General features: G+C 40.7%; 2 protein-coding genes across 2 annotated transcripts; both read right to left on the minus strand.

Annotated features, from left to right (window-relative positions):
- Positions 1-5,159: 5,159 nt before the first annotated feature.
- Positions 5,160-5,645, minus strand: LOC135629228 (cell division cycle 20.2, cofactor of APC complex-like). The gene has a single exon (XM_065136423.1). The coding sequence runs from the start codon at positions 5,643-5,645 to the stop codon at positions 5,160-5,162; it is 486 nt and encodes a 161-aa protein (XP_064992495.1).
- Positions 5,646-10,239: 4,594 nt separating this feature from the next.
- LOC135628145 (cell division cycle 20.3, cofactor of APC complex-like) lies at positions 10,240-11,479 on the minus strand. Its single transcript, XM_065134625.1, has 2 exons — positions 11,363-11,479; positions 10,240-11,001 (listed from the first exon to the last, which is right to left on the minus strand). Exon 2 carries the CDS (start codon positions 10,959-10,961, stop codon positions 10,437-10,439), a length of 525 nt encoding a protein of 174 aa, XP_064990697.1. The 5' UTR covers positions 10,962-11,001; positions 11,363-11,479; the 3' UTR covers positions 10,240-10,436.
- Between the last annotated feature and the right edge of the window lie 620 nt (positions 11,480-12,099).

The following is a 12,099-nucleotide window of genomic DNA, read 5'->3' on the forward strand; positions in this document are numbered from 1 at the left end:
ATCCTTCTCAAGAATATGACGAATAACAACCACCAAGAGAGAACTCCAAAATCACAAAAAAGGTAGCTTTGCATTTAATATTTCTATTTAAGGACACAAAAAAATTTGAAAATTACATTTGCTTTCATAATTTCAAACTTTTTGAGATTCTCTGATTTTTTTTTTTTAATTTCTCTAACCCAATTCCCTAGCTTCAAGAGACATTAACGTAACCAAAGAACCCGCCAACACCAAAGCTTATTCAGCCAGATAGAAAGCAACTACGATTGTGACTATTTGAATTTAAATCACAACCATTGAAAAACTCAACATTATACAACCCCAATAAATATAACCAATCATACAACATCTCAATGGATGACAATAGCTATCCATGATGTCTTCACCTGTTAGTGTTGTTGACAACACTAGATGACTTTTATGAATCTTGAAGGAGACATATATAAAGAGAAGCACAAATTACTAAATATGACATGTCATGTAAGACTAGATAAGCGACATCAATCAAATATTTCCTATGTAAGATTAAAGAATGGAGTTCAAGTCAGAAAGATGCCTCAGAAAGATATATTTTCTGAATTTCATCATTCAATGACACAGCCAAAGCAATAATATACTCCTAGATTCTAGACCTCTAGAAATGCACACTTAGAGCAACCATAGAACTATTTGCTGCATCATGATCAATGGGGGAAATAGAAACATACTTTTGGCAAGTGTAACAGCATGAGCTAATTGTGCAAATTCTTTAAGTGATTCATCAACAGCAAATGATGATATTGATAATTCAGTGCCTTTACATTCAACTCTAACAAGGTAGGCTTCCTCTTGACAAACCTATATTCTTAATATGATAATTCTTTATTTTTAAAATGATGAAAAAATGAGCTACATATCAGTTTGTAACATATTTTGCCAGAAAAGTGCAAATTGAAAAAGACACAAATAAAAGAGAAAAAACAAAGGCTAAAGGAATTGAAATGTGTCTAAAAATATTATTCATGAATGATCTATGATAAAAGAATATCTAGGATGGAATTGAAGAGTGAGATAATGTCTCTTTTTTCTTTCTTAACAAAAAGACTAACAAAAGTCACAATTCCTGTATAGTAATTGTCAATAATTCGCAAGAAAGGTTACATAATGTTAAGAGGCAAGCCTGAAGAGCAAGTAAAATACTAATGACTTTTCAATAATCAAATTTGAGAAACTACTATAGATATTCTCTAGTCAAAGTAATATAATAGCTTCAACAAAAAAAGATACTCAAACCTGCCATTTCAACAAAAAAAGATACCCAGAGCATCTTTGCTCTGGGTATCTTTGTCCCTGAATGAACAAATAAAGAATGTGCCTTGATCATAAAATAAAAGAAAGATAAACCTCAACATATGAGTAAAGCATCACAAATGGCAGTCTATAAGAAAGTTGCTGCAGGTGAAATTCTCTGCGTAGCATGAACTATGAAGTAATTTGCTAACTTAATCATCATGGTGATTATAATCAAAAGATGTTAGGCAAATCTATTATACAAAACTGAAAACAAATGAGGCCTGCATTGATATGATTACTAAGTTGACATAAAGATGTACATCACATTGCATATCAACTCATGAACAACACAAATTTTATATGAAAGAAAAACTGAATCTGGTTAGCATCAAATAAAACTATGTAGCAAAATTCCTATTCAATAAAGCTAGACAAGGATGGACATGATACATAGGAAGAACTGTAGAGTTTACTAATGATAGAAAGATATATTTTCTGAATTTCATCATTCAATGACAGCCAAAGCAATAATATACCCCTAGATTCTAGACCTCTAGAAATGCACACTTAGAGCAACCATAGAACTATTCGCTGTATCATATTCAATGGGGGAAATAGAAACATACTTTTGATAAGTGTAACAGCATAAGCTAATTGTGCAAATTCTTCAAGTGATTCATCAACAGAAAATGAATTATATATTCAGTGCCTTTACATTCAACTCCAACAAAGTAGGCTTCCTCTAGACAAACCTATATTCTTAATATGAAAATTCTTTAGTTTTAAAATGATGACAAAATGATCTAAATATCAGTTTGAAATATATTTTGCCAGAAAAGTGCAAAGTGAAAAACACATAAATAAAAGAGAAAAACCAAAGGCTAAAGAAATTGAAATGTGTCCAAAAATATTATTCATGAATGATCTGTGATAAAAGAATAGCTAGGATGCAATTCAAGAGTGAGATAATGTCTCTTTTTTCTTTCTTAACAAAAAGACTGACAAAAGTCACAATTCCTGTATAGTAATTGTCAATAATTCACAAGCAAGGTTATAGAATGTTAAGAGGCAAGCCAGAAGAGCAAGTAATAAACTAGACTTTTCAATAATCAAATTTGAGAAACCAGTAGAGATATTCTCTAGTAAAGGGCTAATATAATAGCTTCAACAAAAAATGATACTCAAACCTGATTCTCAAATTCTAATAAGTGAAGCATCAATGCTCCGGGTCTCTTTGTCCCTGAATGAACAAATAAAGAATGTGCCTTGATCATAAAATAAAGGAAAGATAAGCCTCAACATATGACTAAAGCATCACAAATGGCAGTCTATAAAAAAGTTATTACAGGTGAAATTATCTGCGATGTTAGGAAAATCTAAAGCATCACAAATCTAAAACAGTTAACAAATGCTTGATTTGTGATACTTAATCATCACGGTGATTGTAATCAAAAGATGTTAGGCAAATCTATTGTATAAAACTGAAAACAAATGAGGTCTGCACTAATATGATTACCAAGTTGACAAAAAGAAGTACACATCATGTTGCATATCAACTCATGAACAACACAAAATTTGATATGAAAGAAAAACTGAATCTGGTTAGCATTAAGTAAACTATGTAGCAAAATTCCTAATCAATAAAGCTAGACAAGGATGGACATGACAGATAGGAAGAACTATGGAGTTTACTAATGCTCCAATTTGAGCTCAATCAAACAGGAAATACTGGACCTGATGCCACTTTTGATTTCAGATCTGAGATTAGCTTTGTTAGGTTGAAAATCTTCAAGCCAAACTAACTAGAATGGTCAAAGCCACACAACTGGGCCAAAATAAGCATGTCAATTAAATGACTCAAAAAAACAATCACTTAAATGTTTCAACTGGAATTATCATGTCAATTTAAACCTTTTACATATATGATATTAGGAATTAAAATCAATAATCACAACAGCTGCTGAAAGCTTATTCTCCTTAAATAAACAGGGAAGATGGCATGAAGAAATACCAATTCAGATGTCAGTTTTATACTCACAAGTAGCAGATTCAAACTGCAGCACGTGGATGCTGAAACTCGTGAAAGATGACTACAACAGCATAATTCAAAATACTAAAACAGTAGCCATGTCATTAGTTGGTGAGCATTTGTATGAAACTTAGCAAGCTTCTCTAACAATCTCATGAAGATTGCTACTAGTCTGCTACAATGCAACAGCTAATCAGCAAGAAAAATCCTGCAGACCGAAATAATCACAAATTAGAACCTTCAGACTCAACAAAGATCTTTTTATTACTATAATCTAGAAGGACCAGAATGACACTATCACTATAATCAAGCATTTGTTAACTGTTGGTATAATAAGCTAATTTCCATAATTTAGAACTTGCGTAATATCCTATTTGACTCCATTTGTCAAGCTCAATCTTGAGACCAACAGAAGACAGTCTATTAATGGAAGTCATGAGCCTCTGTTTATATCATAGAAAAAAAACGTAATAAACAGAATCATAATGCCTCATCTTTAATAAACTCATAAAATTATTTGTTTGATATCTCTTTACTATTAAATATTCAATTTGGTTTGCAGTTCTTATAGGTCTGATGACTGCATTCTACAGAAATTATGATACATACTATTAAAATTGAAATATTTTAAGCTTGGATTTCACTCTTGAACTTATATCTTACTTGGAGGTTATTCATTATATAGTAACATATTGAAACCATTTAAGATTCAAAATTATACACTTTATAACCAGTTTTTTCAACAGCAAGAAAAGTCTGAAATTCTGGAGGCTACATTAAAATCATAAGAAACCTCAACTCAGCAGAAACAAAAAAATATATATAAACAGCTACCTCGTTGGTTTAATTATGCATAATTAACATAAACAAACAAAGAATAACATCAACATGAAGATTCTCAAATTTTAAGAAGGAAAAAAAATAATTTATATAAAAAGATAGAACTATAATAGTAGAATGTAACATGGTTAAAAATATTAAAACTAGGACACATAAAATATAGCAACAATGATGTAGTGGTTATAGATTGCATGTCGATATGGCAAAGGTTATAGCAAATATATGTGCAAAGCTGAAAGAAAAATTGGATACAAAAATCAGACTTGTAGTTGCATCCACATAGACTCGTTGTAAATAGACCTAAAATGCTATAAAAATTAAAGCATGGTTCTAAATTTTTCATCTTAGGCACTTGCACTCATATCTAAAGATCACAAATATATAATGCGTGTATGAAAATATGTTGCCTCTTTGATGCCACAAACTTCTCTATGCAATGCTACTAGCAATGGATTTTCTTCTCAAGCACTAGAGAAGTCTTCTGTATTATTCTAATAATCTTTTCCAACCATCAGCATTTTCATCTAGTACTTGAGAAGTCAACATAAAGATTCTCAAATTTAAAGAAGGAAGAATTAACAAATCACCTAAAAACATACAACAAGAATGCAACATCGATAAAAATATTAAAACTAGAATACATAAAATATAGCAACAATAATGTAGTGCTTATAGATTGCATGTGTCATCAATATGGTAAAGGTTATACCCTATATGCAAAGCTGAAAAAAAAATTAGATACAAAAATCAAACTTGCAGTTGCAACCACATTGGTTTATTGTATAATAAACCTATTAAAATGCTGTAAAAATTAAAGCATGGTTGTAAATTTCTTACTTAACTTATACGCTTGCACTCGTATCCGAAGATCTTAAATGTATGATGCTTGTATGAAAATATGTTGCCTCTTTGATGCCACAAACTACTCTATGCAACGCTATCAACAATGGATCTTTTTGTCAAGCACTAAAGAAGTTTTCCGTATTACTCTTGTAGTCTTTTCCAACCATCAGCATTTTCATCTTATGACACTAAATTGGGCAAAGGGCACAGTGTTTGCTTCAGGTTTTGGTGGTTTGGGAGTCTCAAAGACATTCCAAAACTTGAGTGTCTCATCTTCTGCTGCAGAAGCTACTACACCTCCCAATGGGCTCCCAGCCAAGTAAAGAACACGAGATGAATGACCAAAAAGCTCAGCTTTTCTCGTCATGGATGTGTAATTCCATAGGGTGAGTTGATTGTTTGGAAACCCATGGGAGGTCAGCAATTCAGATTTGTTTTTGTCCCATAACAACGCACAAACTTCAGAGCCGGTATCAATCGAGTTCAAGCAAACACCATTAACAGCATTCCAAAACTTAATGCAATGATCATTGCGTCCTCCACCAGAAGCCAGCAGATTGCTCCTGGTAGGGCACCAATCAAGGGCCCTCACAGTGGAAGTGTGGTTGCTGATCTTGTGAAGCAATTGATGTTGGCGCGGATGGTGATTTGCAACAGCCATGTGGGTGTCCCATATGTGCACAAGTTTGTCCTTCCCTCTGCTTGCCAGATACCGCCCAAACAACTCGGACCATTTAAGACTACAAACTTCTAGTCGATGCCCTCTATAGTCACAGATGGCCCGGTCATCTTTTCTAATGTCATAATCAACAATACTACTATCGGATCTCCCAGCCGTCAAGATTGCATTACTTCTCCACGCAAGTGAACAAACAAAGGAGTGGCTATCACCTTGGATCCCAACCAACACACGTCTTGTTGCTACATCAACCAGATCTAAATCTGAATTGCCTAATGCCACAGCTAGAACTTTGCCGTCTTGACACGGAATTAGCTGGATTTGCCTAAGTCATGCGGCACCCTTGCGTGTCCGTCCGCAAAGGTCAGCCTCCCCGAAGCCTCCCATTGTCCCTTAGGACCAACAAAAGAGAGAACGGGTTAAAGAGAACGCCTCAATCGGGATCCACAAGCAAACATCTCCGAAAAATACTTCATAGACAATGCAAAATATAAACAGACTTTACAAGCTCTGAATAGTGGCACAACAAAGGGTAAAATGGTCCATTACAGACCAAAAAGCTCTCGCACATGTCCACATGACACAACCTTTATTTACAAGCCTAAAGAGGCCACCAACCCAACTAAAATGGGACTATTAAGCTTTCGGTCGCCCCTTTACATGCTGTACAAGGCATGAACATGCCAATAGACACGGACAGATATAAGCATTACATCAAACACCTGGTTTAGAAGTTTGTCCGTGACATTCTCCCCCACTTATCCCTTCGACGTCCTCGTCGAAGCCTTTGTGAACACTGCAACTCTTCGCCTTTGCTGAGTCTTCAATCTTCTGCTCCAGCTGCAATGCGCCTCGTGACTCCCAGCTGCTCTCCACTGCTGTTTTTGAGTAGTCGAACCTTTGATCCGCCATGCTGCTACAACTCACCAATGACTTTGACTCTGTTGTGGGGTTGGCTGAGTTGTGTTGATCCTTGTTGATTCCTGCGGATCCGCCAGATGAAGGAAAAGACCATCCTTACTGCGCCAGTCTCTCAAAGATTCCTCATGCTGCTTGAACTGGTTGGATGCTTGTTGGAGCTTTAACGAGCATCGTCTCGCAAACTTCTGAAGTTTTGGGTCCTTCCTCCACAGAATCTGCTCATTGACTCTTCTTTCAGTTAGTTGTCACATCTAAGTAGGTTCGCATCACTTCTGCTTTCGATTGGCATTTCGTTGGGAAATGAAGCGGACAATCTACTCTCAGTAGCACTGATCACCATTGGTGAGGATTTAACTATTGTCTTCCATTATCTTCGAAGGGTCTTTGAACTTGTGCAGAGCTCCTCTGCTGGATAGATAAGAGAATTGGGGTACTCGGTTTCGCCCATCCTCTTAAGAGTTGAGAAGGCAAAGGTTACTTGACTTCGCCCGCCTCCTCGAGATTGTACTTCATGCATCGAGCTGGTTACTGGCCTTCGCCTGCTCTTTGCTCACACTTCTGAAGTACTTGAAGTGTTTGCACTCCTTGCGTTGAGTTAGCTACTGTGATCCACCTTCTCAATGCCATTGAACTTCTGGAATGCAGGAAGTTTTCACCCCAATTTGGAGTAATTCTCTGATAGATGAGGTCGCCTCTGGGATTGTACCGTCTTCTCCATCAACCCTGTCGCCTACTCCACTGAGTAGCAAAGGTACAACACCGCGTACTGCTTGCTTCGTTCCTTGGTCGTGCACTCTTGCATGACCTGAAGTCCTTCACTTACGGCTATCTTGATGAGAAACTTGTTGACACCGGTCTTACGAAGTTCTTCGGCCTCTGCCCTTCAGCCTTGTCTCGGTACTTGGAGATTGCCTCTGCATGCTCCACCTCCTCGGCCCCTTTCACGACCAAGCGCTCTCCCTCCATGAGAGCAAGGGATCAATGACTTTCACGGAAGTTCCGCCTCTGCGGTACCATGGCGCTGCCATGCCCATGGCCCTACTATCCGTTGCCTCGCATCTACATCCCTTTTCTTCACGATCAGTAGATATGTCTCCGTGGCACTCCTCTGAGTCCACCTCCATTCTAACTGATCCTTGATTTTGGGTAGCTAAGTCCCTCTGGACTCGTCGTCGCTTCCTCGCCCCTTTCGACCCCTTGCTTCAACACCTCTGTGTTCTCCAAGCAGTCTGTTTGGTCGATGGAAAGACAGACTGCAACTCCCATGCATGGCCTCTGCCATCACGTTGCAGGGTTTGCACCAATTCTGTTCTCCTTAGCTTCCTTGGTAGCAACGTTCGCTTACTCGGCCTTGTCCTCTGACTTGCCGGGCTCCCTTAAGCGAATATGAGCTCTGGAGCAGTCCAACTCTCCAGCTGCTTCGATCATACCTCTACATGATCAAGTCCCTCCCATGGGACTCACTGGTACTTGCATTCGAACTTTTCCCTTAGTGGAACACAACCCCCATATGCTGATGACCAAGGTTTTCATCCGATGCAAAATTCGGTGCACGCCCGGAAGACCCGCCTCTGCGGTACCATGGCCTTCACTCCTTGAATCCATAGCCCTTCTTGCCGTCGTGTTGTTCACCAAAGCGGAGCTCCCAGTAGCTCCCGATCATACCTCCATATGATCTCATCCCTCACGGGACTATGTCGTGTGTGTCGCATTGCCACGAACTGTTCCACCACGATCCGCTGCACCATGTCACCTCCTGGTGACATCTCCATTGCATTCTGATCCTTGTGGAATAAACTCGAATTGTGAACCCTCCATGTGTGGCCTCTGCCAATACATCGCAGGGTCTCCTCCACCTTCGATTTTGTTCGCTCCTTTGGCAATCGACCTTCATCCACCCACTCTTGGGTTACACCTAGATGAAGCACCGCTCTAGGACAGTCCGTCGCCTAGTAGCTCCCGAAGTCCACCGACTTCACTGTAATTTGTGCACCATTGTTTGGATCCTGGGCCTCTGCCCCTACCAGCACAATCTCCGCTGTACACCGCTTCCTTCATAGCAACTCGAATGGCAACACTATGGCATATTCTTCAAGAGTACCCGCCTCTGCGTCCTCTTGCCCCGTGCTAAGGCCTTCTGAACCCAACTTCGCCTCTGCAAATTGAGTCGCCTTAGTTCCTCCATCAAATGCTTCTCCGAGATAAAGTGCATGTGCCCCGAAGCTCCCTTCGTCTTTGGCACCATGCAAGATGAGTCTGCTCCGTCAGAATGAAGGACCCATGGAACAACATGATCTTACTCTTGCCTCTGCAAGAGTTCATGTCCTTGACCTCTGTCTAAGGAAAGCACTGTGCCTCTGCTCCATGTTCCAACTTCTATGCTGGCTCCCTTCAAGCAGCTTGAGTACTTCGCCAAGTTACCCCCAAGTTGCTCCGCCCCTCGTTTTTGCATTGAGTTGATGGTGGCCCTCACGCCCACCATTCCACGGGTCAGCCCTCCCTTGAGTCCGATCTCCACATCGACTCCAAGTGTGCCTTCATTTAAGTTGCTTTGGGTCGCTCCCCCACTTGATCTTGCAATGCATCCACCAATGCATTCTCTCGAGCGAGATCATGCGACAACTCCTCGCTGCTTGCTCGGTCTATTGAGCTTCGTGGAGTTGTTGTTTGTGAGGTACTCCTCCTCAACATGTGAAGTCCGTCTCACATGATTCTCCCTCTAGAGAGCTGAGACTTATCCATCCTGGATAACTGTCCCGTTGGAGCAACATCTCTCTTCGTTTCGGAGATCACCATCCCCTTGGACTACTCCGATCTGCTGAACAAACTGTGCATTGTTCTGCCTCTTGCAAACGCACTTGCTAGATTGCGCCTCCACGTCAATACAGCCACCGCTGCACCCCTCAAGGCCTAGCAACATGCTGAACTCGTTGCACACTTCAGCCTCCTCCGGACGTATCCTTCGCATGCCGAAGAGAAAGTTTCAATGCTCCATGGCGCCGAGTCTCGACCGCCTTGGGATGGCCACGAACATTCCATCATCCGCATACAAGCCCATGCATGAGTACCGAATTCTTCGAGTTAGCAATTCCCCTCACCTCTGTGAGCTTTGCACAACTCTTTCGGTCGCTGAGCAACTCATTCCACTTTGCATGGTCTCAACCTTTGCCAAGCGCCTCGCTTGCCTTGAGCACCATCAAGTAAAGTTGTCAACGTTGAGCCGTAGCTCAAACTCAGCCATCACAACCTTTGTGCGCTCCAAATTCTTCCAAGCTTGCCTGTTCTCGTGGTGCCTCTTGCGCGAAGGGTTGGCCATTCCTCTGAATGCCAAACTCAAATGCCCGCTCCTCTGAGCGACTCCTTTTCCCTACATCTCCATGCCCGTTTTCCCCCAAACGGTCGCGCGTGTGCTGACTGCCCTCAACGCAGCCCCGCTAGGTCCCCCACGTTTGCATGCTAAGTGTTTCTATGAGTGCTTGTCCCGCTCTGATACCATATGACACGGACTTAGCTGGATTTGCCTAAGTCGTGCGACACCCTTGCGTGTCCGTCCGCAAAGGTCAGCCTCCCCGAAGCCTCCCATTGTCCCTTAGGACCAACAAAAGAGAGAACGGGTTAAAGAGAACGCCTCAATCGGGATCCATAAGCAAACATCTCCGAAAAACACTTCATAGACAATGCAAAATACAAACAGACTTTACAAGCTCTGAACAGTGACACAACAAAGGGTAAAATGGTCCATTACAGACCGAAAAGCTCTCGCACATGTCCACATGACACAATCTTTATTTACAAGCCTAAAGAGGCCATCAACCCAACTAAAATGGGACTATTAAGCCTTCGGTCGCCCCTTTACATGCTGTACAAGGCATAAACATGCCAATAGACACGGACAGATATAAGCATTACATCAAACACCTGGTTTAGAAGTTTGTCCGTGACAGTCTGGGACCAGCTGATGCTAGTGACAGGGCTGTTGTCTTCTAGGGCTCGTGAAAACTCCGTACTAGACTTATTCGCAGCATTCCATAGGCACACTTTGTCATTGAGGCCAATCGCCAACACGTTATTGCTTCCCCAGTCGAGTAGATTCAACCTATCATCATCTAAGATATCATAAGCAGCCAAAACCCTATCTGCATCTTTTGGGATTCGCCTCTGTTGCTTCTTGTGCGGTCGATTGTCCTCGTCAAATTGGGACACCTTGTCGGCCGGTGATTCGGGTGCACTCTTGAATGCGAAGATGCGAGATCTGTTCTTCAAAATACATTGAACAAGAAGTTTTTGGTACGCCACACTCGATGGGGATTCTATCGAACCATCACGCTGAGGTCTGGAAGGCATGGTTAGAGCACAGCGCGCGAAGTCCATGTCCATCGCCGATCGGAACGGGATGAAGCGGTCGTACTCCACACGCCTGGAACGAGAAGAAGCCATCTTGCGAATCGAAACCAGAACGAGAAACGCCGAGGTGACGAGAGACGAACAAGAAAACCAGAAAGATCGAACTTCCCAAAAGAAACTTGAAAACCCAGACGATCGATAACGAAGAATTGATCAAAGAGAACCCCGAGAACAACAAATTTTCTGATTTTTGGTCACCGAAATTGTCAATTATATCAATCAAAACGAAGCCAAATCATCAAAATTCAACAATATCTTGAACCCTAAAAAATTTCGAGAGCGAAGCGAAACGAAACCTCAAGCAAAGGTAAAGGAATGAGATCACTACGACAAGAATCTAAATTCTCCCCTAAATCGGAGGAGAGGACGCTCACTCCCAGCCGACGATCGTTCGAAGCTTTGTCCTTTCGTCGGAGAGCAGCTCCGACCTTCGCAGAAAGACGAGATCGCCAAGAGAGCAAAAGGAGAGCCGAGAGGAGAGCGCGCGAGAGAGAAGCCAGAGGTTATGAGGTGCGAAACAGGGTGGTCTCGGCTTATATAGACGCCACCGACCCAGCCTTGTGTTATATCGTGAAATCGTGCCGTTATATTCAACCGACGAATGTGTACTGACGTTGAAACGTCCCGCTATGTTTAACTAATAAGGTAACGGCATTGAAATCGCACCGTTATATACACCTAATCACCGTCAAATTTCTGTTGCGTTACAATTTCCTCTGGAATTCTGCCGTCGAAGAGGTAGCAACAATTGCTTGTAATTGACCGTTTCACTTCAACGATAAAATACGTTAGAGAACAGACTCAGACAGAAGTAGAGATGAAAGCAGATCAGATCATATATGAGAAATAAGATTTACTTGTCTATGTAAAGAAAATCCTAATTTTGTAGTTGTTGATATTATCATTTTTAAGTAATACTTATAAACCAATAAAATTATCATTAGTATTATATGTTATGATCATCAACTCACAATATGATAATTCATATATGACAAATAAGATTCTAACAATAATGTTAAACTTAGTAATTTTTTTCGACATAAGAATAATTTTGATTCCAACACATTATACATCTAACGGTATCATGAGCTTGTGCCATCTTAAGATACTA

Source organism: Musa acuminata, chromosome BXJ3-1 (genome assembly GCF_036884655.1).
Source record: "Musa acuminata AAA Group cultivar baxijiao chromosome BXJ3-1, Cavendish_Baxijiao_AAA, whole genome shotgun sequence".
NCBI lineage: Eukaryota > Viridiplantae > Streptophyta > Magnoliopsida > Zingiberales > Musaceae > Musa > Musa acuminata.